The sequence below is a fragment of the Aotus nancymaae genome, unplaced genomic scaffold, assembly GCF_030222135.1.
Source record: "Aotus nancymaae isolate 86718 unplaced genomic scaffold, 86718_ANA_hifiasm-v0.15.2.pri h1tg000019l, whole genome shotgun sequence".
Taxonomy (NCBI): domain Eukaryota; kingdom Metazoa; phylum Chordata; class Mammalia; order Primates; family Aotidae; genus Aotus; species Aotus nancymaae.
In genome coordinates this window covers 9,733,791-9,759,408 of record NW_026988431.1, presented here as the reverse complement: position 1 = coordinate 9,759,408, position 25,618 = coordinate 9,733,791, and the positions used below count along the sequence as shown (strand labels likewise).

Sequence of the window (25,618 nt, the reverse complement as noted above, 5' to 3'; positions counted from 1 at the left end):
CACAAAATCACAGTGATCTCATTATTCTCACCCTAGTTGGGATTTTTTTCCTAAAGCATTTTTATTGTCAATAAACTACCATTTCAAGTGTGACAAAACCAATGAACAATTCTGCATTATTTATCTCACTGGATGTTTCAGAACTGTCATTAAAAGTTAACCAGGTTTAGGTAAATATTTAAATTTGGTGTTCAAAATACATTTGTGCCTGTACCAGAGGCATAATTATTTAATTACATATAGTCTCTCTTACAGACAAGGATTTTCTAATAAGCAACTAAATATTGTGACTTTTAGGCCAAGGATGTTCCAAAAAAAATCTTCTCACATATCTTAAAATACATGAGAGTGTTTTTAACAAAGCTTGCCCTAAATCAGTTTTAATTTTGAATAAGTTGTAAACATATGTTTGACTTACTTGCTAATGAAGTATGGAGAGTATTCCAAGGAATAGTTAAGTTGCTTTCAATTTTTTACAACATTATTTTCATTATTATTATTGAAGCAGAGTCTCACTCTGTCACCCAGGCTGGGTTCAAGCAATTCTCCTGCCTCAGCCTCCCAGGTAGCTGGGATTCCAGGTGTGCGCCACCATGCTAGGCTAATTATTTGTATTTTTAGTAGATACAGGTTTCGCCATATTGGCCAAGCTGGTCTCAAACTCCTCACTAGGTGATCCACCAAAATGCTGGGATTACAGGCATAAGCCACCTCACCCAGCCCACAACATTATTTAAGAGAAGATTTAGGCTGGGTGTGGTGGCTCATTCTTGTAATTCCAATACTTTGGGAGGCTGAGTGAGGAGCATCACTTAAGCTCAGCAGTTCAAGACCAGCCTGGGCAACATGGCAAGACCCTGTCTCTTCAAAAAACTAAAAAAAATGAGCTGGGCTTGGTAGTATGTTCCTGTAGTCCCAGCTACTTGGGAGGCTAAGGTGTGAGGTTTGCTTGAGCCCAGGAGGTTGAGGATGCGAGGATGCAATGAGCTGAGATGATGCCACTTCATTCCAGCCTGGGCAAAGTGCACCCTGTCTCAGGAAAAAAAAAACTCGGGGCACAGTGGCTCACATCTGTAATCTTAGCACTTTGGGAGGCCAAGGCAGGTGGACTGCCTGAGCTCAGGAGTTCGAGACCAGCCTGGGCAACATGGTGAAACCCCGTCTCTACTAAAATACAAAAAAAATTAGCCAGGTAGTTCTATAGTCCCAGCCACTTGGGAGGCTGAGGCAGGAGAATTGCTAGAACCAGGAGGCAGAGGTTGAGTGAGCTGAGATCGCACCACTGTACCCCAGCCTGGATGACAGAGAGAGACTCTGTCTCTAAAAAAGAAAAAAAAGAAAATGTATTTGAAACAAAAATTAAAATTAACTCTAAAAACTATGTTTTGTGCCAGGTGTGGTGGCTCACACCTGTAATCCCAAGCACTTTGGGAGACAGAGGCAGGCGGATCACCTGAGGTCAGAAGTTTGAGACCAGCCCAGCCAACACGGTGAAACTTCGTCTCTACCAAAAATACAAAAAAATTAGCAGGGTATGGTGGTGGGCTCCTGTAATCCCAGCTACTCGGGAGACTGAGACAGAAAAATGGCTTGAACCTGGAAGGCGGAGGTTGTAGTGAGCCAAGATCACATCATTGCACTCTAGCTTGGGCCACAGAGCAAGATTCCATCTCAAAAACATAAATAAAGAAAACAAAAATTTTAAAAAACCATATTTTGGACTACCTGAAAAAATTTGTTTGTTTGTTTATTTATTTTTGAGACAGGGTCTCACTCTGTCACCCAGGCTGGAGAGCAGTGGCGTGATCATAGCTCACTGCATCCTCTGCATCTTGGACTCAAGCCATCCTCCCACCTCAGCCTCCTAAGTAGCAGGGACTAGAGATGTATGCCACCACACCAGGCTGATTTTTTTTTTTTTTTCATAAATACAGGATCCCCCCACGTTGTCCAGGTTGCTATTAAACTCCTGGGCTCAAGTGATCCTCCTGCCTCAGCCCTGCAAAGTGCTGGGATTACAGTCATGAGCCCCTGCACCCAGCCTCTATGCTTCAGTGTACTAAAAATCTGTGGGATGCTCAGACTTCTTAAACATAATGCTAGCACATAAGAGATCAGGAAATTTGGAAAATGTAGACAATAAAAAATTACCCGAATCCCATTTATTTAGAGAGAATCATGCTATCAGTTTGGTTTATTTTCTTCCAGTCTTTCTTTCTTTTTAATTGGAAAAAAATGATAGGATTTCTAGTTTTCATAATGATGGAGTAAGTAATTGGTGGAATGGATAATCTGGACAATCACTCCAAGGACAACTAGAAAGGCAGGTCAAATTATAAGTACATATAATACGTCATATATATTGAGTCTACTTAAAGGCATTGGAGAGCTAACAAGCAATGAAAAATTACAGAATCCAGATCTGGAAGCACATGGGGAATCCAGAGACGGTGTCGCATTCAGAGCTGCTTCATCCTTGGGGGCATTTGCTGATTCTGAAGGGGGTAGCTGAGTGTGTGAGAGGCTGATCAATACCCAGACAGCCTTGGTGGGCTAAAGGGATAAAAATGTAGTGGAACAAGCTGTGCAGGGGGAAGGTCCTGCTAAACCCTCTACACTTTGGGTTGGATTACCTGCAATTTGTTCTCCAAAATGCAGCAAGAGTGATGTTTCTGAAGCTAGTCAGATCATGGCAGTCTTTTGCTTGAAACCCTTCATTGATTTTGAATCTCAGAATAAAAGATAAATAAGACCCAAAAAAGGACAAAATGTCTATGCTATACAAAGAGTTTTCTTTCTTTCTTTCTTTCTTTTTTTTTTTTTTTGACAGAGTTTCACTCTTATTGCTCAGGCTAGAGTGCAATGGCAGGATCTTGGCTCACCACAACCTCCACCTCCCAGGTTCAAGAGATTCTCCTGCCTCAGCCTCCCAAGTATCTGGGATTACAGGCATGTGCCACCACGCCTAGGCACTTTTGTATTTTTAGTCGAGACAGGGTCTCTCCATGTAGTAGTAATGCCTGGATAATTTTTTGTATTTTTAGTAGAGGTGGGGTTTCACCATGTTGGTCAGGCTGGTCTTGAACTCCTGACCTCGTGATCTACCCACCTCGGCCTTCCAAAGTGCTGGGATTACAGGTGTGAGCCACTGCACCCAGCCTAAAAACCAGTTTTCAACCTTATTTTGGGGTTAAAAGGACTCAACATTCCCTTTTTATAATAGGAATTTATAGTGCTCTCTTTACTATTATGAAATTAAACTTATAGACTATAACTAATCTACAAATATAAATTCATAATTATAATGATAATAAAAGTCAATATGATGCCCAAATCGTAATATGAAGAAAAAAATACAAGTACTCTTTTTAATTTTTTCATTTTTTGAGACAGGGTCTTACTCTGTCACCCAGGCACAATTGTGCAGTGGCACAATCATGGTTCATTACAGCCTTGACCTCCCGGGCTTAGGTGATCCTCCCACCCCTGCCACCTCTGCCTCAAAATTCTGTCTCTACAAATACAAAAACAAATAGCTGGGACTATAGGCACATGCCACCATGTCTAGCTATTTTTCTTTTTATTTGTAGAGACAGAATTTTGCCCTGTTGCCCAGCTGGTTCTGAACTCTTGGACTCAAGTGATCCTCCTGCCTTGGCCTTCCAAAGTGCTGGGATTATAGGCATGAGCCACCACACCTGGCCAAAATAAAGATAATCTATAATAAAACAATAAAACAATATATTTCAATATGTAAACATCTGGATACAATTAGATCAGAGGATATAATGAAGTTGTAAGATGGTGTTTGTTTATTCCTGTATTCAGAATCTTTGTGAATGCAGCCTGATGCAGTTGTGTATGCTATCAGTGGCTCTAATACCATAATCAATGTTTCCATCGTTGACCTGGTTTCCGAAGTGATTTGAAACTCTTGGTAAAGTTTCGAACAAAACAACCGATCTTCCCTTCAATCACAAGATTACATCTCTGATTTCATTTTCTACTACATTTCTCTTTGCTTTTGCCTCTGCAGCCATCCTGGCCTCCTCTCTCTCAAATTCCTTTAAGTAAGTAAGTTCAGCTTTGGGCTCTTTGCAATACCTGTTCTACCTGGAACATTCTTCCCCCAAATAGAGTCGTGGCTTACTCCCTTGCCTACTTTGGGTCTTTCCTCAAACATCCATTTCTCAGTAAAAACCTTCCCGGATTCTTTACTTAAATTCTAAAATTCCTCGTCCTCCCCCTCAGTACTTCCTTGTCCTTCTCCCCTGCTTTATTTGTCTCCTAATTTCGTCATCCGACATGCTCTTGTGTTTAACTTATTTATTTATTGTTTATCTAGCCACCTTCCCAAACAAGAAATGCATTCATTTTCTTGTTTGTTTTGTCCACCAATAGGCTCGATAAATATGAGTGGAAGGGAGGAAAAAGAAATGGAAAGGAAAGAGATAGACAGAGAGAGAGAAAAGAAAGGTGGAGAAGAAGGGCAGGTTTCAGGAAGTAGAAGAGGGTCATGAGACCCAAATTTGGTTTCTTGCCTTCAGCCACCCAGTAAGTTCAGAAACTTGGCATTGGCTGTCTGTTCCTTGCCCCAAAGGCTGTCGCCTTTCTGTGGGCACTGGGCAGAGACAAGGTGTTTTATTGTCTGGAGCAGTGATGCTTACTATTAGTAGGGCTTGCTGCTGGTTTTTAAAGTTGTTGTGAATGGAGAGGTTAATTTTGAGGAGAGAGATAGGGAAGAACTTCTGTAAGCCAACAGACTACAGGTGATTAGAAAGGAGCGTGACTTGAAGGTTTTGATTCTCTTTTCAATGAGATGTATATAATTATGAAACTGAAAACTCACAACTAAATGGAAGTCAGAAGTGATTATAGATATGACAGAGTTTGCCAGGGGTGTTTAGAGTCAGTCCCAGGAGGCAACTTTAAACATCTGTTATTGTGAGAGTGCCTATAAAACAGGGCTCAATTAAAGAGGACTCAACAGAGAAAGAAATTACGTAATGAAATTCCAGTCATTTGCATAAATTGCTATACTAAATGATATGAAGTGGTCCATTACTTAACCTGTGATTTCATGACCTGAAGTGTACCTTTCTAACAAATTAATCTCACATAAGGACTGTTTATGATTATTTGCTACAAAATAACTTTTATAGTTTTAGAAAGAAAACTGGCAGAGATCGCTGGTGCCGCTCATAGGAAAGAGCAGGAACTAGCAGTGTGTTCCACTTTTACTTTCTCTTCCTCCAAAGTCGGGGTGATTTCTCTACACTGGGAGTCAGTAATGTTAACATTAATAGAATCACTCCATACGTATTTGTGGGAGGCAGAATAATGGCCCCTCCAATGATATGCACTCCTAATACTGGACATCTGCCAATATGTTACATTATAAAACAAAAGACGAATTAAGGTTGCAGATCAGCTGACTTTGAGATGGGGTGAGATATGGAAGAGGGAGGCAGAAGAACATGAGAGACAGAGAGAGATGGAAGGTGAGATGGTCTCAACCTGACATTACTGACATTACTTTCAAGATGAGAGGCAGACAGAAGCCAAGGAATGTGGGCAGCCTCTAGAAGCTGCAAAGAATATGAAAACAGCTTCTCCCCTAGAGCCTCAAGAAAGAAATGTAGCTCTGCTCAGACCTTGATTTTAGTTTATTAGACTCTGACCTATAGAACTGTTAAGATCGTACCTCCGTATCGTGTTAAACCACTAAGTTTGTGGTAATTTGTTAGAGCAGTAGCAGAAAACAAATACAATATTGTTCTGCTGTCTGCTTTTGTCATTTACTCTCACACACAGAAGTTATTTTCTCTCCTGCCTCATGCCTCCAGAATTCTTCCTTACTGTTGCTGGTTTCTTGTAAATTACTCTATCCCACTAGTTCTCAATGAGGCAGGGGAACAATTTTGTCTCCCAGGGACATTTGACAATGTCCAGAGACATTTTTGGTTGTCACAACTGGGAAGTGGGTGGTATTGCTACTGGCATCCAGTGGGTCGAGGCCAGGGATGCTGCTAAACATCCTGCAATGCACAGGACAGCAAGGAATTGTCCAGCCCAAAATGTCAATAGCACCACTGTTGAGAAAACCTTGTTGTACGCATATATCAGCTTATGTAACATATGGGGTTTGGGATAAGTGTCTACATGCAAATAATTCCTGTGCCTAATTCCCCCACTCCCACTCTCCATCTGCTTTTTTGTTTGTTTGGGTTTCACCATGTTGGCCAGGCTGGTCCTCGACTCCTGACCTCACAGGATCCACCCGCCTTAACCTCCCAAAGTGCTGGGATTATAGGCATGAGCCACCATGCCCAGCCAGGTCCTGCTTTTTTATACATGCATTCTCAGGGGGGTAATATCACCCCTAAGGGGATAAAAATTAGTTTTTGAGGGATGTTTTAGTCACTTAGCACTGCGATAACAAATTACTGTGGACTGGGTGGCTTAAAGAACATTTATTTGTTACACTTTTGGAGGCTACAAAGTCCAACATCAAGGCACCCACAAGTTGGGTGGCTGGTGAGAGGGTCCAGTCTCTGCTTCCAACATGGTGCCTTGACCACCGCATTCTCACATGGCAGGATGTTGGAAACAGATGCTTGGTGCCACAAAGAAAAATTAGCACTGAGACAAATGATCCAACACAGAAGAACAAAATGGGCTGGGACGCTTCGACATCTTTTACAACTTGGCTAATATCATTCATGAGCGTTCTGCCCTCATAACTTAATTAACTCCTAATGGCCCACCTTTTAATACTAGCACATGATGATTAAGTTTCGACATATTAATTTGGGGGAACACATTCAGACCATAGCAAGAGGTTTCTAAATTTAGCTCAAAGAATGGTAAAGTAATGAACTGAACTTTATATTAGTTCAAAAGAAATGGGGAAGGTTTGTCTGTACGTGTTTACCAACGCTTCCTTCCTTCCTTTGTTCCAACACATATAGGCGGAAACTTTTTTTCCCATAAAGAAAAACTTAACATCATGTCACCTTTCCTCACCCCCAAATAAACCACTCCAGTAAATGAAAACCAAAGCCAAAAGTAATTGTATCCTTATGCCTTGCCATGGGTATAAAGTAAGAAAGCACACATTTTAGGCAGCTGTGAGCCATGCTGTCATAATGATACGTCTCTTGTGATATTGGGAATTTGAATGATTAAACTGATTATTCAGTTATTTGAATGATGTCATTCTGTTGAAGTTCCTCTGGCTATTTTGCCTTCATTCTGCAAATGTCTTAAAAATTTAAGTCCCAGCTTGAACTTTTCTTTATGCTGAGATCAGCCCTGTGGATTGTCTCATTATACAGTGCCTGCAGGGGTGGCACTTCTGAGCATGCTGGCAGCACTCTTGGGTCAGCAGGAGCTATTTTAACTCAATTTGTAAAGCAAAAGAAAGGGATCTGGTTGACCTACAAGGACACACTCTGCAAGAATTAGCGCTAACCACAACGGTGATTATTCACAACTTGCCCATCTTCTGAGAAAATAAAGCCTTTTTCAGAGGTTATTTCCCCTCCTTTAAATGAAAGCATCCATCCTTGCTCTCTTGTAAAAAAAAAACTTTCAGAAAATATCAGAAGACTTATTAGCTCTGAGAATTTTTTTAATCTATAGAAGACTGCTTAACAGATTCATGCAATCAATGATTTCTAAATCTTGAAAGAATGGCAAAGTAAGGCTGTGAGGACTGCTCAGCAGGACCGCTCCAATCCAATCCACCCTCTATTTCCCTTTGTACCTTGAAGGTGATCTTAAAGCTTTCTCAGTTCTTTTTATTTTTGAAACAGGGCCTTACTATGCTGCCTAGGCTTGTCTCAAACTTCTGGGCTCAATGGATCCTCCCACCTCATAAATTAGATTAAAAAAAGAAGCAGAAACCATCGGGTTTCAAAAGAATATCAATTTCAGGCCAGGCGCGGTGGCTCACGCCTGTAATCCCAGCACTTTGGGAGGCCAAGGCAGGTGGATCACGCGGTCAAGAGATCGAGACCATCCTGGTCAACATGGTGAAACCCCGTCTCTACTAAAAATACAAAAAATTAGCTGGGCATGGTAGTGCGTGCCTGTAATCCCAGCTACTCAGGAGGCTGAGGCAGGAGAATTGCCTGAACCCTGGAGGCGAAGGTTGCGGTGAGCCAAGATCATGCCACTCCAGCCTGGGTAACAAGAGCGAAACTCCGTCTCAAAAAATAAAAAAATAAAAAAATAACAATTTCATAATAAATATTATTGTTTCAAAACCCTGACAATGGCTAAAACTAAACATGGTAAAATTATTGCCAATGCAAAAATAATAAAATTAAATCTTAGCAAAGGGAAAATCTGCAAAATTTGATAAGGCAGAAGGAAGAAATTAGTTCATGAAAGAAAGGTGTTAATGGTTGAGGGTCTGATTAGCCAAAAAAAAAAAAAATTGATGAATTAACTTCGTTTTCTTTTTATTTTTGTTGTCGAGATGGGGTCCCGTTCTGTCTCCTATGCCAGAGTCCAGTGGTGTGATCAGGCCTCACTGGAGCCTCTACCACTACCACCTAGGCTCAAGCAATCCTCCTCCAGCTTCAGCCTCCCAAGTAACTGGGACCACAGGCATGTGTTATTATCCCCAGCTAATTTTTTAAAAATTATTTGCAGAGACGAGGTCTCACTAATCCTACCTAGACTGGTCTGGAATTCCTCGGCTCAAATGATCCCCTCTCACCTCGGCTTCCCAAAGTGCTGGGATTACAGGTGTGAGCCATCACATCTACCAAGAAATACATTTGTTTTCTAGAATGTAGACAAATATATCTATAGCTAGATAATTCATAAGGGCTTATGGTCAGGCACAGTGGCTCACGCCTGGAATCTCTAGCACTGTGGGAGGCCAAGGCGGAAGGATTGCTTGAGCTCAGGAGTTCAAGACCAGCCCAGGCAACATAGCAAGACCTCATCTCTACAAATAATTAAAAAAAAAAAAAAAATAGCCCAGTGTGCTGGTGCACACCTGCAGTTCTAGCTTCTTGAGAGGTTCAAGTGGGAGAATTGCTTGAGTCCAGGAATTTGAGGCTGCAGTGAGCTATAATCACACCACCCTAGTCTGGGCGACAGAGAGAGACCCTGTCTAAAAAAAAAAAAAAAAAAAAAAAGCTGGGGTCGGGGGTCTCATTGAATAAGCATAATTGAAGAGTTTATTATGAGAATATCAAGTTTGTCCTAAGAGTCTAGAGTCTATAGGCCTGGAGGAAGGCCTGGGATCATAAACCCAAGCAATGTGCTGTCTCTTTGCATTTAAAATTCTATCCTATCATATTACAGGGCAGAAATCTTGGTCACTTGGAGGTGTTGTGCAGAAATTCTGAAGGGAGGCAGCCACTAACCTTATATACTTAGTCATATTGGCCTGTGAGCCCTGGAACACAGGGCTGATCAATTTTCTGGCTACTGGCTTTCTAAGCTGGGGTTCTCAAACTTGAGAATGCCTCACAATCACCTGGAGGACTTGTTAAAATACCAATTGCCGGCCCCGCCCCTAGAGTTTCTGAATCATTACATCTGAGGTAGAGCCTGAAAAATTGTGTTTCTTTTTTTTTTTTTAATTTTAAATTTCTTTTAATTAGTTACTCTGGATATGGAGAAAAACTGCATTTCTAACAAGTTTTCAGGTAATGCTGATGCTGCTGATCCAGTGACCACTCTGAGAATTATTGGTCTAGGTGACTTTCCCAGTGAGGGAAGAATGCAATGTACTGAAGAATTCACCAGTGGAGGACAGCTGCTGATGAACTGAAGCTGAGCAAAGAGTTGATTGCTGAAAAGGGAACCACCTGGGTCTCTTAAGTCTCTGAGTATTGGTGACCATGTGGGGTAGAAAATTTAGGAGAGGGCTGGGGCTGTGTAATCCAAGCACTTTGGGAGGCTGAGGTGGGCAGATCACTTGAGGTCAGAGCTCAAGACCAGCCTGGCCAACATGGCGAAATCCTATCTCTACAAAAAATACAAAAATTTGCCAGGTATGCGCCTGTAGTCCCAGCTACTTGGGAGGCTGAGGCATGAGAATTGCTTGAACCCAGGAGGAGGAGGTTGCAGTGAGTGGAGAGCTGGAGACTCTGTCTGGAAAAAAAAAAGAAAAGAAAAGAAAACTAACTTAGGAGAATGGTGAGTTAATGAACTCATACTAGAACAGTTTGCACTGCTGGGAGGAATTCTCATGGAAATGGGTTTTCAAAAGAATAAACAGGAAGATTGAATGGGAAAATTTGTGAGTCAGCAATATAGATTGTTCCTTTAGATAGCATGCCCTGTTGTTAGAGCAGGTTTTGTGTTTGATGTTTTTTTGTCTTTTCCCTCACCCCAGGGAAAAAGTAGGATTTCTTTTTAACTGTAACCGAGAGTACTGAAAATAATCGGGCATTTCATATAGCATTTTTTCTTTATTGAACTGTCATGCAACTTTATGTTCTTTCTTACTTTTTTAAAAAAAATATCTGGCAAGTCAGGGTGCACTGTGTATGTGTGTGATTCTTTAAAATCGTTTCCTGTTGAACAATGATAGTTGCAAGAATATATTCCGTCTCTTATGCTATTCAAGATATGACCTTGATGCTACCATTATAAAGAGCTGAAGTCTATGTCCCCTACCTTTGGATCTGGGTGTCCTTATGACTCCCTTTTAACCAATAATGCAGCAAAATTCAGGCCACATGACTTCTGAGGTATGATCAGAAAAGGTGATGCAACTTCTGCCTTATCCCATGGAATACTTGGATTGGAGCCCCGAGCTGTTCTGTAAGCAGTCTGACTGCCCTGAGGCTGCCATGTTGTGAGGAAGTCCAAAGTAGCCCACGTGTAGAGATCCTGTGGAGAAGCCCTGAAACTACCCAAAGAGGGAAATGCCCAGCTAGCCCCTAGCAGCTCCATCCCAGTGCTGTTCCAGCTCCACCCACTGTCTGATTGCCAAAAGACCCTGAGCCAGCAATGCCCAGCCAAAAGCGTCCCAGTTTCCTGACCAACAGATGTCATCAGAGATAAGAAAATAATGCTGTTATTTTAAGCCACTAAGTTATGGGGTGATTTGTTATACTGCAGTAGTTGACTGGAATGTTCCTTAAAACAGGCGAGAGTGATTCAAAACAATTCTATCAGTGAGGTTTCCTTAGTTACAAACAAGAGAAACTGACTCTGGCTAATTGAACAAATATATATGATAAATGTCCAAATCAAGAAATGAGAAAAATAAGATTAAAATAAAATAGAAGGATAGAGATGAAGATAGAGAGCAGAAATCAATGAAACTAAAAACAAATTTAGTGTATCAATAAAGCAAAAACTTAGGCCACTGAAAAAGTTGACAAAGTAGATAAAAGTTTAGTAGCACTGATCAAGTAAGAAAAAGCACAAATAAACAGAATTAAGAATGATAAACTAGCCGGCCGGGCGCGGTGGCTCATGCCTATAATCCCAGCACTTTGGGAGGCCGAGGCGGATGGATCATGAGGTCAAGATATCGAGACCACACTGGTCAACATGGTGAAACCCCGTCTCTACTAAAAATACAAAAAAATTAGCTGGGCATGGTGGCGCACGCCTGTAGTCCCAGCTACTTGGGAGGCTGAGGCAGAATTGCTTGAACCCAGGAGGCGGAGGTTGTGGTGAGCCGAGATCGTGCCATTGCACTCCAGCCTGGGTAACAAGAGCGAAACTTTGTCTCAAAAAAAAAAAAAGAATGAGAAACTAGAGTTGATATTGATCAAAGAGGTAAGAGGATACAAACAACTTTATCCCATTAAATGTGAAAGTTTATACAACATGAACAAACTCCTAGAATAATAATTTATCAAACTGACTCAGGAAGATGAAGAAAGCCTCTAAATCTGTAATGATGAATCTGGTTGCCACTAGTCACATGTGGCTATTGACACTTGGAATGTGAGTGCAACTAAGTAATTAAATTTTGAATTTTATTTCATTTTAACTAATTTAAATTTAAAACTGACTGGGTGGGTAGGCTCACATCTGTAATTTCAACACTCTGGGAGGCGGAGGTGGGAGGACTGCTTGAGGCTGTGAATTCAAGACTAGCCTGGGCAACATGGTGAGACTCCCACCTCTACAAAATATTAAAAAAAATATATTAGGGTGTGGTGGCACCCACGTGTGGTGCTAGCTAATGGAGAGGCTGAGGTGAGAGCATCTCTTGAGCCCATGAGTTTGAAGCTGCAGTGAGTTATGATTGCACCACTGTCCTGAAGATTGGGCAATAAAGCCAGACCTGTTTCTAAAAAAAATTTTAAAAAAAAACCCTGCAACAGTGTGAAGTATTTTTTTTTTTCATTAAATACAACTTGACTGTTTTGGTTGGACTGTGTTTAACTTTAACCACAGCATCTTATAAGCTGTTATCATTGCATTGTAGTGTGTGTGCTGGAGTGGGGCACTGTTTCCAGTATTGCCCATAAACTCTGACCTTGTTGGTGTCAATGGATTGATTCAGTTTAAATGAGTCTTTTCTGTGCACAGATGTAATAGTGGAATGTGTTTATTTGAATATTTTATGAAGATATCAAATGAGAAGACATAATTTACATAGTGATACATAAATCATAAGTTGAAATTTTTATTATTTTGTTATAACAAAATCATTTTTCCTAGTTAAAAATTAAGTATAGACAAAGTTTTAAATTTAAAATAAAGACATATTATTGATGCAGAATTGCAGAGCAATATTAGAAGCTAATACCATGAATGGAACAGTAAAGAGAAAAATAGCCTGGAAGAAGGTAAGTCACAAATGTTGTTATGAATGGCAATTGCAATTTGCTGTGGTGGAGCAAACTGCCTGAGCTATTTGTTGCTATGTGATGATGTCACTGCTCTGAGACAAATATGCTTGAAATTTTTTTGTGTTTTAAATATCTCTGTTTTCATTTCTAATAAGTATATCTTGATATAAACCACGCGAAAAAAGCACTTTGTGGTCTTCAATAATTTTAAGACTGTAGAGGAGTTCTGAGATCAAAAGTTTGAGAATAGCTGATCTAGGGCATAGAAAAGGCAGTTTAAGTGGCACATTGTTTTGGTATTAGGAGCTAGCAGGATTCATTGGAATATTTTAAAATGAGGAATGACCTTAAATGTTTTTAACTGGCCTTATCTTTAACAGACTCCATCTTTCTTTTTTTTTTTTTTCCTAATGCTTCATCTAGGTCCTCATACTGCAGTGCACCACTTGGCCTATCTTACTTGAGTTTGGGATAAGAGGACTCTTAATATTGAGGCCCTTTTTTCCTTTATTCACATCTAGATGACCCTATCTTGTGTTGTTTTGCAGGCTCTGTTTATTGTATGCAAGGGCTAATGAGGCAGCTTTCCCAGGAAGTAATTTGCATTTTTAACAGATAACTTTTGAAGACATAGCACTTCATTCAACAGAGTTATTTTGTTCAGAATGAGGAAGGTTGAGTAGGCAGAAATCCACTATGAATATTCTGAGAATCCCAACAGACTGAGCCATAGATACTACAGGATTAATAAATGAGGCTCCCTGGAATGACAGCAGCAAAAGGCAACTTCCACTGCAGCGCGCTGGGTACTGCCCAACCCAGATGCTGCTGAGCATCTTCTGGCACTGAGGAGCCCAGCAAATTTCCAGTGGCCAGTGGTGTGGCTGGTGATTGACTTGGGTTATAGCTCTACAGCCTCTGATAGTTATTTCCGAAGTCTCATAGGAATAAGGCAGTCTGTAAAAAATCCTAAGGCTCACACACACCGATCTTATTTTCTAGGCATTATCATCGAAGAGAGGGTCTTACATCCTTTGCAATGGCTATTTTTCACTTACGCACTTCTTTTTGTCTTTTTTTTTCTTTTCAAATTTAAATAGTGATAACCTCTTACACATTTTTAAATAGCCTTTATTATTTATTTATTTATTTATTTATTTATTTATTTATTTTGAGACAGAGTTTTGCTCTGTTGCCCAGGCCAGAGTGCAGTGGTGTGATCTCGGCTCATGATAAACTCCGCCTCCCAGGTTCAAGGGATTCTTGTGACTCAGCCTCCCTAGTGGCTGGGATTACAGGCCTGTGTTACCATGTCCAGTTAATTTTGTGTTTCACCATGATGGCCAGGCTGGTCTTGAACTCCTGGCCTCAAGTGATCTGCCTGCCTGGGCCTCTCAAAGTGCTGGGATTACAGGCATGAGCCACCACGCCTGGCCTAGAGCAGTTTGAAGATCACAGCAAAACTGTGAACTCCAGAGTTCCCAAGCACCTGCTGCCTCCACAAATGCACAGCTTCTCCCACTATCAAACATCCTGCACCACAGTGGTACATCTGTCACCACTGATGAACCTACACTGATCTATCATTCAAAGTCACAGTTGACATTAGGATACACTTTTTTTTTTTTTTTTTTTTTGAGATGGGATCTCCTTGCTCTGTCACCCAGGTTGGAGTGCATTGGGGAGATCATGACTCACTGCAGCTTCTACGTCCCAGCTCAAGAGATCTTCCTGCATCATCAGCCTCTTGAGTAGCTGGGACTACAGGTGCATACCACCAAACCCGGCTAATTTTTGTATTTTTTGTAGAGACGAAGTTTTGCCATGTTGCCTAGGCTAGTCTCCAACACCTGGGCTCAATGATCCTCCCACCTCAGCCTCCCAAAGTGCTGGGATTACAGGTGTGAGCCACTGCGCCCAGCCAGGGCTCACCCTTGACATTGTAGGTTCTATGGGTTTTGACAAACATATAAAAACATGTATTCACCATTACAGTATCATACAGAGTAATTTCCCTGCCCTAAAAATCCTCTGTGCTCTATTCATCCCTCCCTCCTCTCTAACCTCTAGTAACCACTGCTCTTTTTACTGTCTCCACAGTTTTGCCTTTTCTAGAATGTCGTATACTTGGAATCATACAGTTCATAGCCTTTTTAGAGTGGTATCCTCTTTTATGATTTCGTTTCTGCCTTCTAGACCGTTCATATTAACCTCATTTCACCTGTGTAGAAGTAGATGGTAGTCGACATAAAAATTAAAAAGCAAGCAAGCTACAAAGTGTGGCCTGGGGAACTCTTGCATCAGCATCACAGGGGGGCGATAAAGCCCTGAGATAGTGGAGAAAAGAGGGCTACTGTGGTTAGGGAACTGTGTTTAGACCGGTTTGGGCATCAAGAGAGCCTTGGAAAAAGAAGTAGGACCCACATCCTTGCACGGCGAAGCAGGTCAGGGTAAGTCGAATTTTCTCAAAGTGTAACATGAAGCCATTGGAGGTGAGCAAAGTAGTCAGATCTTATTCACATTTTAAAAATAACACGATGACTGTTGGGGAGAAGTGACTGTAGGAGGACCCAAAGAGCAGTCTTCTAGTTAGGGAACCATAGCAGTAACTGAGACAAGAGAGAACTGTTTGCTTTAGCAACGCCAAAGGTGAGAAACAGGTGTTGGACATATTTTGAAGGTAGAATAGCTCAGATTTGCTAATGGATTGAATGGACAATGAAAGGCAGTAAGAGTGAGTGTTAGGAGAGAAATATAATTTTGCTGGCTTCAGGAACTTGGAGATTTACCAAAATAGTAAAGATTCATATGGTGAAGAAAGCTGGGGGTGGGGAAACAGGGTGTTGCACATGTAAATATGTTTTGCACGTGACATTTTCCTCCACACTATACTGAAAAATTTCAAAGAGCAAACTGCGAAGATTTTTTCAAGGAATGTCATATCCCCATCGCCAAAGTGTAACATCTCGCTATATTCATCTGTTCATGCCTCCATCAGCCCATCTTACTTTAGTAATACGTTTAAATTGCAGGAATCAATGCACTTTCCTTCAGAATTCACCTCAGCACGAATACAGTTTGTTTATAGCTTTTTCTTTTGATCTAAAATTTACACTCAAGGTGAAATGCCCAGATCTTGAGTGCACGTTAGCTGAGTTCGGACACACGCGTACACCTGCCTAAAATCTGAGATGCAAAAAAGGAGCATAATCAAATGGGCTGCTGGAAGTAGGAATCTGGAGATCAGGAAAGGGGTCTCGGCTTGAAATATAAATCTGCAAATCACCAGAACATAGGTCTACTTAAGCTATGAGATTGGATAAAATCACCTAGAGGGTGCGGAGGAAAAAGGAAGGGTCTGTGCCCTCAGAGAGCAGCATTTGGAGGTCGGTCGGGTGGCAGCAGAGGGGAGGCCAGGGGTTGAGCAAGCCCAAGCCAGCCGGGGTCCTGGAAAGCACCCCTGCTCGGCGCCTAGCCACCGCCTGGACCAGACAGCCACCAGGTGCGTGGCGGAGGGCTGGGGAGCAGGGCGTGGAGGGGACTCCCGGCCAGAGGCGGGAAGGGCAGCTGGGAGGAGGAGGGGAGGAGTATACGGCGGAGAAGGGGATTACGGCGCGGAGGGCAAAACGGAGGAAAAGGAGGGGCTCGGCAAGGAGGAGGAAGGGGAAAACTGGGAAGCACAGGAGAAAAGAAGCGCCGCGGAGCCGGGAATCGGGAGGGAAGGAGGGAGGGAGGAAGGGAGGGGAGTGACGGGGCGGAGTCGCCGCAGCGGCCGGCCGAGGGCGGGAGGAGGGAGGGGGTGTGTGCGCAGGTCACATGGTCGCGGCTGCCCTCCCCATCAGCCGCCCTCGCCGCCGCGGTGCGCTGGCTGCAGGAAGCCGCCGCGCCGCCGCTTTTGTTGTCAGGGACTCCGCGAGGAGCGCCGCTCGCCGGCCGCCGCCACCCTCTCTCGCTGCAGCCCGCTCTGCGCTGCGAGGTCTGGGGCCCAGGCACCCCGCCCGCTCGGCCCATGAGGAGGCCCCGAGACCACCGCTGCCTCCAGCCTGGGGTGGCGCGGCGCTGAGGCAGCGGCGGCGGCGCTGCCCCCTCTGCGGGAAGCGGGCGGCCTCGGCCCCCTCCGCGAGGGCACCATGGAGGTGAATGCGGGTAAGAGCCGGAATGCGGCGGGTCGGGGATGGCGGGAGGGAGCGCTCGGAGCCCGCGGGGCACTTCGGGAGGCGGCAGCAGGGGGTGTCCCCAAGGCTGGTGGGGCGGGGTGGGCTGCTGCGCGCCGCGTGTCCGCCTCAGGTTCGGTTTCCGTCGCCCCCTGGCCGCCCCGCGCCCGCCTTCCAGATTCCCTGCAAAGCTGCAGCGCGGCCCGGTGGCGCCCGGCCCGGCCCCCCCTCACATGGCCCAGCCGCGCGAGCCACGTGCGCGCTGTGTTTACGTTCGGCGGCGCGCGGGCGCCGGTTGGCTGGCCGGGCGCGTGACGCGGCATTACATAATGGGCGCTGAGGCGGCGGCGGCGGGCGGGGACACGTGAGGCCGCTCGGCTCCCTGACCCACATTCCCCGGGGCCGCAGGGACACGTGGGGGCGGGCGCGCGCGCAGGCGCGCGCCGGCTGGGAGCGCCGCAGGCTCCCGGGAGGCCCCGCCCCTTTGGAAGCCTCGGGGCAGTGACGTTGCCGCGATTCCCTCCTCCCCCGCGGGGTTGCACACTGCGGAGGAGGCCGCGCGTGCGCGCCTGCTGAGTCCCGCGGCGGGGCGGCCCCGAGGCGGGTGCTGACGCCGCAGTGCACCGGAGGCCGCTCGCCCTTAGCGAGGTGACCCCCAAGGCGCGGGCTCTGCGCGAGCCACACGACCCCGGCACCTGAGGAGGCTGGCAGCTGAGGAGGCTGGCAGCTGCACACCTTGCAGATACCTAGGAGGAAGTGCGGGGCGAGGGCGTGCTGCTGGCGGAAGGAGGTGCTCGGGGTAGGGCTTGGGACTTTCCCGAAGGGATACGCTCGCTGGAGCTCCGAGGTGCAGCGATTCCAAGCGACGCCCGGCTGACTGGGTAGCACAGCACCTGTTAGGAAGCTACCCGTTTACAACAACAACAAAAACAAAACCACACCGTTTCCTCTAGGACTCGACCTGTTGTCTCATGCACCCGCAGTCTTAACTGCTCCCAGATCCCCTCGGGCTGGGGTTTTCCTGTAAACAGGTCACACCCGGAGCTGAGCGTGTAGTTCACTTAAGGGCAGGATGATTCAGGTGATCATGGGTGACACTAACACCATATATGGCTGGTCATTCTTCATTTAAATTAAAATTAACTTGTGGGTCGCTGACCTTTCCTGAATCTGATCAAGAGAATTTGGCTTTATAAATATTTTTCTTGTCACATTTTGTTAAATTGCCACAGAACAATAGGGTGCCCCAGACAAATGATGGGGCAGACCTGAAGTAAGTGAGGTTACGGAAACAGCCAGCTTTTATTTTTCGAGTTAATAAGCGTCTCTAAGAATCATGCCCCCTTAATAAGTATATTGTGAACTTGTCACCAACAGGAAAAATAAAGTCATTTTCTAATTGTGTTTTATGTACTTATTTTTAAAATTTTCTTATTTTTTAACCTACCTCGCAAAAATCTATTTGTGTTTTAATTACCTAATGTGCCTATTTAGCCTTTGAGGGTATTTTAAAAGTTTGATAAGTCTGTCATAGAATTAAACTTTTACATGTTAGAATTTAGAGGTGATCAGGGTCAGGCTCTTCAAACCAGCCTTTAGCATGAATTCTAATAGCTTTGCAGCCTCATAAGGGCTGGCTCAATTAGGAAGTTTTTCTCTGGTTGGAGTCCTCTTCCAGTACTTCCCTGATCAAAATCTTACCTTATGGAGCTACACATTATAAATATTCCTCCGGGTGAATGTTGACCATTTCCTTAACCCTTCAGTTCTTCCATTTCCAGTTATCTCTTGGTCCTTGCCCAGCGTTGTTTTTTTCTGATCACTCATCATCCTTGTTACCCTTTGGGATGGAGCACACAGAAGTGAACAGGCTCTTGTGGAAGTAGTTGGATAATTATCAAGTTCCAAGTCGCCTTCTTAGTCTTGGGTCCTGCTGCAAATGAATTCCCTGGCAGACTTAGTTATTTTGGCATATTGCTTTGCTGACTCACAGTAACTTTGCAATCAACTGGGACCTTTCACGTCATCTATTATGAAGCTAGATTTCATTCATGATGCAAGTAATTGTATAACCTGAAGTGTAGGAATGTGCAATGATCATTCTTAAATTTTCTCTTGTTCTTTTGGCCTTAAATTTAAGGCTGTCACAAGCTGCTACACAGTATGTTAACAGTTTCTGCCATCTATCTGTAAACAGGAGGTCTAATAAGAATTTTCTTTAACTGGCTGCGCGTGGTGGCTCACTCCTGTAATCCCAGCACTTTGGGAGGCCGAGGAGGTTGAATCACCTGAGGTCAGGAGTTCGAGACCAGCCTGGCCAGCATGGTGAAAACCCTGTCTCTACTAAAAGTACAAAAATTAACCAGGCATGGTGGTGGGCGCCTGTAATCCCAGCTACTCAGGAGGTTGAGGCAGGAGAATAGCTTGAACATGGGAGGCGGGGCTTGCAGTGAACTGAGATGGCGCCATTGCACTTCAGCCTTGGTGACGAGCGAGACTCTGTCTCAAAAAAAAAAAAAAAAAGCCCTTCAACTTTAGAATTTTTGTAAACATTGACCAAGGTGGAGCCAGATTCAGTGTTGTGGGTCACACCTCTGCCCTTCTCTCTAACTTGATGTCAATTGACAAACATTGAACCAGTGATCATATAATCTTACTGCCCTTCATGACAGCTCTGTGCTCGCCCCATGAGTAACAGATGTGAAAACAGTGAAGTGAAAAACTTGGAAAAAATTAGGAGACATGGGGGCAAAGAAGTCTTTACTTGGAGCTAGGAAAAGCAAGAATCTGAAGTGAAGTAAGAAGCTGCTCTACTGGTCAGTAGGATTAAGAGATTCAAAAGGTAGTGTGGAAATAACCTACAAAGAAACCACTAGATCCTTAAGACACATTAAAAAATGAGGTAAAGAATGGATAGAGAGGGTTAGTTTGGCCTGAACTATTCTGATGGAACTCTTCTAGTATAATGATGGCAAATAATCACCAGCTTCTTACTCTGCCAGGCCTTTTACATGTGTTCCTCACGTTAATTCCATGAAGGAAGGTGCTGTTGCCACCATCTTGATGAGGGGCTAAGTAATTAAATAACTTACCCAGGCAAGTAGTAGAGCCAGAATTTGAATCCACGATGTTTACTTGGGAACACAAACTGTTAACTACTGTGCTGCAATATATACCATTTGAAGACTGATGTACAACTTAGTGGTCCTGTCTTCTTGGGGGTGAAGGAGATGCAGCATGTGTATGGATCCCACTTAGTTTGCAGTGATATATGTAGGTTATAGCTGGTGGAAAAGGACAGTCATCTGTAGGGCCTCCCAGTTTCTTCAGTCCTCTCTTTAGTCCTGCTGGCTTGTTTACAGACATCAGCTTACACTTTGAACTTCCTTCTCCAGTAATTTACTTAGAGATAAAAGTATTGTCTGTTGTATAAAATAAGACTCATTTGGCCGGGTTTAGTGGCTCACATCTGTAATCTCAGCACTTTGGGAGGCCGAGGTGGGCAGATCATCTGAGGTCAGGAGTTTCAGACCAGCCTGGCCAATGTGGTGAAACCCCGTCTCTACTAAAAATACAAAAATTAGCCGGGTGGTAGGGGGCACCCATAATCCCAACTGCTCAGGAGGCTGAGGCAGGAGAATCGCTTGAACCAGGAGGCAGAGGTTGCAGTGCACTCCAGCCTGGGCGACAGAGTGAAACTCCATCTCAAAAAAAAAAAAAAAAAAAAAAAAAAAAAACAGAAAAACACCATTTTGGCTAGGCGTGGTGGCTCACACCTGTAATCTCAGCACTTTGGGAGGTGGAGGTAGGCAGATCACAAGGTCAGGCGTTTGAGACCAGCCTGACCTACATGGTAAAACCCCGTCTCCACTAAAAATAAAAAAAAAATCAGCCGGGTGTGGTGGCACGCACCTGTAATCCCAGCTACTCAGGAGGCTGAGGCAGGAGAATCACTTGAACCTGGGAGGTAGAGGTTGCAGTGAGCCAAGATTGCACCACTGCACTGCAGCCTGGGTGAAAGAGTGAGACTCCATCTCAAAAACACGGCAAAAAACAAAACACCATTTTTTGGTCACCCCATTTAAAAAATATCTCTTCTGTGATACATCGTTCAGTAATTTACACAGCCTTCAGTTCCCCACTTAGATATTGCCACTTTGGGTGTGTTGCCCCTCTTGATCTCTGCCCTCTTTAGTATGATCCTCAGCAGTTCACAATCATTTGTATGAAACATTACTGCTAATAACATATGTGTTTCCCCAGTTGACATGTAAGACATTTTAGGGAAAGGACCATGCTGTTCTGGAGCCCTGACACCCAGGACATAATTGGAAGTTTAGTGCTTCAGTTAGATCTACTCTGCCACCCTTTGAGTAGGAATTATTTATAACACTTTTAAAATGAGGAAACTAAAGCTTCTTGGTGATAAAATGTTTGGTTCTAAGTCACCATGCAGAAAAATACAGTCATGATTTGAAGTCAAACATACTTTCCAGTATCATGGACAGTGGGAGTGGGTGGGTTTTGATGATGGGCAAGCCCAATACAGGAATAGTAGTGCTTCCTAGCAGTACAAAATTGGATATTGACTTAACAGCTTGTCTGAAGTTGACCACTGGGTAAGCGCTAGCATGGGAACCTGGCGCAGGTCCAGGATCCCTTTCAACTGAAATAGAGAAGACTGCCTCAGCTAATTTTAGCTCAGGGTTTCTAAGAGGTACATTCTGCCTGTTTCTTGGAGGTGTTGGGACTTGCTGATTTGGGGATTTTTACCTTTCTTATTTTATCATCAAAAACAGTGTATGTAAAAAGTACTTTAATAATCCTTTTTATGAACACCATTTCAGTCTTGTAATAACTGGCAGATACTCCAATTTTACAGAAGATGACTCAGGTTTAGAAAGGCTGAAAGTGACTTGCCTGCTCAGGTTTTCTCACCAAATAACAGTTTGTACTTTGGAATTGGACAACCTTGACTTTAAACTCTGGCCTGCCACTTAGTGGCTGACTTACTTATCCTCTCTGAGCTCTGAGCTCCTTGATTACAAAAATGAGTTAAGGAAAGTTAATTCACAGAGTTCTTCCTGTGAGGATGCGATTGTGTCATTTTATTCCTGACATCTAGTAGGTACTTGGTGACTTGTAGTTTCACTTTCCTTTATTCGTTAGGTGGAGGAACTACTAGATGTACTCCTTACCTTCTAGGAAATTAAAATTTAACTCATTTGAGTTGCTAACAATCAGGTTCGTAGATGGGTGTCTAGTAGCAAGAGTGGTTGCTAAGACAACTAAATCAATACTGAAGGTCTTGTTAGGAGAATGCAGCTACCTCTGTGGGTCCTGTTTGATTCTCTGGTGCCCGGCACAAATTCTTGTTAATTCTTAAGACAGGAATTGGGTCTTAACTGGATTGTTAATAGCCCAGTAATTTTTTTTAGGATGGATATTGAAGCTTTTTCAAAGAAATTGTTTTTTGGTTAATTACAATTCATTCCATTGCCCAATCAGTGCTTTCAACCAATTTTTAAGCCATCTGCATAACTCTAATTTCTAAAAGTTTGTTTCTTAGCAAAGGTAGTCAGCAAATCTTGTAAACCTAGATGACTGAAAGTGCAGGCCCTAGGAAAGTCTTGCTTCCAAAGAAAAACATCACTTTTTTTAAAAAAATTTTATTTTCCTGAGATGTTAGGTGAGAATTTAGTACCTAAGACACTAGGTTTAGAGAAGACAGATAGCTGTGAAACTTCAATGGAGTTTGAGGACTAAGGGCATTTGTCTTTTTACAGTGTCTTATTCTGAGTGGAGACACGTGTGAAAAAAGTAGCTGTGTGCTAATACCTGGAATTTATAATTAGACTTAAGATCTCTAAAGTTTTATAAAGACAGCACAATGGTTTTACCCAGTAACGTGACACTGGCTAGGTTTCCAGGTTAAAATGGTTTCTCTGGATTTACAGGGTATTAATGATATTCTGGCAGTTGTGTTGATGAAAACATCACTCTTTAAAACTATGGGCCAATTTGTGTTTGAATTCACTGATTGTAGCCATTTTTAAACTTCAGTGTGCAAATAATTGCTTGGAGAACTTGCTAAAAATGCTCATTCCTGAGGATGTCTTCTCCAGTCTTGGCAGAGCCTTGGAAACATGTATTTTGAGAAAGCACCAGCTAGTTTTGAGGATATGTATTTTACATAATTTCTCCAGGTGATGAAAATAAACTCAAAGTTGGGAATCTTCTTGTATTTGTAGTTTTGGAGCGTTTAGATTTTATTTATTATTGTTTTTTTTGAGACAGAGTCTCACTCTGTCACCAGGTGCCAGGCTGGAGTGCAGTGGTGCGATCTCGGCTCACTGCAACCTCCGCCTCCTGGGTTCAAGCAATTCTCCTGCCTCAGCCTCTCGAGTAGCTGGGACTACAGGTACACGCCACTATGCCCAGCTAATTTTTATATTTTAGTAGAGATGATGTTTCACCATGTTGACCAGGATGGTCTCCATCTCTTGACCTCATGATCTGCCCGCCTCAGCCTCCCAAAGTGCTGGGATTACAGGCATGAGCCACTGTGCCCGGCCTTGGAGCTTTTAGATTTTAAAATGAATGGTAGATGAAAACTACCGTTGGTCACTTTGTCTTCCAGGGAGCACAGATGAAGTAGTTGGCTTGTGGCAGTGTTCTTCAAACTTGGATGTGCATGAGAATCACCACAGGGCTTATTAAAGTTTCTGATGCAGTGGGTCTGGAGTGGAGCCTGATGATTTGCAATTCTAACAGATTCTGGGTGATACTGATTCCCCTGTTCCAGGGCCCACACTTTGAGATGGTTGGCTTGTAGTTATGGACCACATTGCAGGAAAAATATTAATTGTAAAGCACCGACTTTCCTCTGGCAGGTGAGATGCACATACCAAGAGAGCCTGTGGACAGTGGGTCTGACGGTAGGAAGAGCAGATTCGCACCTCTGACCTCATGATTGATTCCAGGCATAGGTTTCATGAATAAAATGATGGATGGATTTGTCTACATTATTGATATTCTTGTCTTTAAAAATCAAGTGCATGTAGTTGAATTTATGCATGTTAAATTTGTGTCTGGGCTGGGCGAGGTGGCTCGTGCATATAAGTAATCTCAGCATTTTGGGGGTGGAGGCAGGTGGATCACCTGAGGTCAGGAATTTGTAAACAGCCTGGGCAACATGGTAAAACCCTGTCTCTGTTAAAAAAAGAAATAGAAAAAATTAACCAGGCATGGTGGCATGTGCCTGTAGTCCCAGCTACTTAGGAGGCTGAGGCAGGAGAATCGCGTGAGCCTGAACCTGGGAGACGGAGGTTGCGCCACTGCACTACAGCCTAGGTGACAGAGCAAAACTCGGTCTCAAAAAAAAAAAAAACAACAAAAAACTTGTGTCTGATGAACAACATTGTGTGTTTCTTGGCATAGTAGGCACCTGTTTTATCTTCCTTTCTGGGTTGCACTCAAACCCCGTGAGACTTGGGATTGTGCTTTCCTTCTTAGGTGGTTTGTTTCTCAGGCTCAACATGTATAATTGGTGCTTAAATACATACTTCATATCTAATATATGACAGACTAAAAGTGACTTTAAATTTCTCTACCTGTTTTTTTTTTTTTTTTTTCTCAACTGTAAATGGAAATGTCTTTTTATCTTTTGGGGATTCTTTTGGCCTCAGCATTTTGCTGTGTGGATTTTTGTTTAAAAATGATTGATAGGCCGGGCGCAGTGACTCATGCCTGTAATCCTAGCACTTTGAGATGCCAAAAGTGAATCATCTGAGGTCAGGAGTTCGAGACCAGCCTGACCAACATGGTGAAAGCCCGTCTTTACTAAAAATACAAATATTAGTGGAGAGTGGTGGCTTGTGACTGTAGTCCCAGCTACCCAGGAGGCTGAGGCAGGAGAATTGCCTGGGTCCAGGAGGTGGAGGTTGCCATAAGCCAAGATTGTGACATTGCACTCCAGCCTGGGTGACAGAGTGACACTGTGTCTCAAAAAAAAAAAAAAGGTCAGGCCAGTTTTCGGAGGGGTTATAGTGGTTATGTTAAATTGCGAATAACGTTTTGAGAATAGCTCTGTGTTGAGGAAATTAGCGTTAGCCTTACTGTTATTCTGGTATAGCATGCATTCTTCCTTCTAGCATCTTTAATATCTATAGAGTTAATCAGAACAAATAGTGAGTCTGGATTTCTTAAGAACTGCTTAGAGATGAATGGCAGAATGGGGTGGAGAAGGGAGAGTATTGAACTGGGGATTGGTTAGTGGATAGCCACATATGTCTTCTGAGAATGCCAAAACAGAAAGGTATGGGAGCAAGGGCTATGAAAGGATCTATGTTTGAGATAAATTACCTTATCCACCATTCTAAATGTTACATCTGTTCTGAATTAACCTGTGCTTTTAGCCAAGTGTTTGGGAAGGCAAATGATAAACTCATTGTTCATAGGATTGTGTTGGATAACAGTATAACAGGAGGCAAAGAAGAGACCGATACAACAATTCTTCATGGCCAGTTTGTTTAAGCAATGAAGTCAGTCACTCAGGAACATGTTTTAGTACTTTTAGGAAAAGATTGGAAAATGAAAAGCTTTAGGTGCAAGGGTCTTCATGTGCTCAGAATATCCAAGCCCAGTGAAATCCTTCTCACTCTTATTTATTTTTTT

General features: G+C 43.3%; 1 protein-coding gene across 3 annotated transcripts in view; it reads left to right on the top strand.

The window, feature by feature from the left end:
- NR1D2 (nuclear receptor subfamily 1 group D member 2) overlaps positions 1 to 25,618 on the top strand; it is a 73,490-nt gene that overhangs the window by 21,690 nt on the left and 26,182 nt on the right. The window contains exon 1 of one of the 3 annotated variants that reach the window (XM_064378615.1): positions 16,627 to 16,934. The exons of the other annotated variants lie outside the window; for them this stretch is intronic. Coding sequence (XP_064234685.1) covers positions 16,919 to 16,934 — 16 coding nt within the window. The 5' untranslated portion in view covers positions 16,627 to 16,918. Of the gene's footprint in view, positions 1 to 16,626; positions 16,935 to 25,618 lie in introns of those variants that run through there. 3 annotated transcript variants of the gene reach the window in all.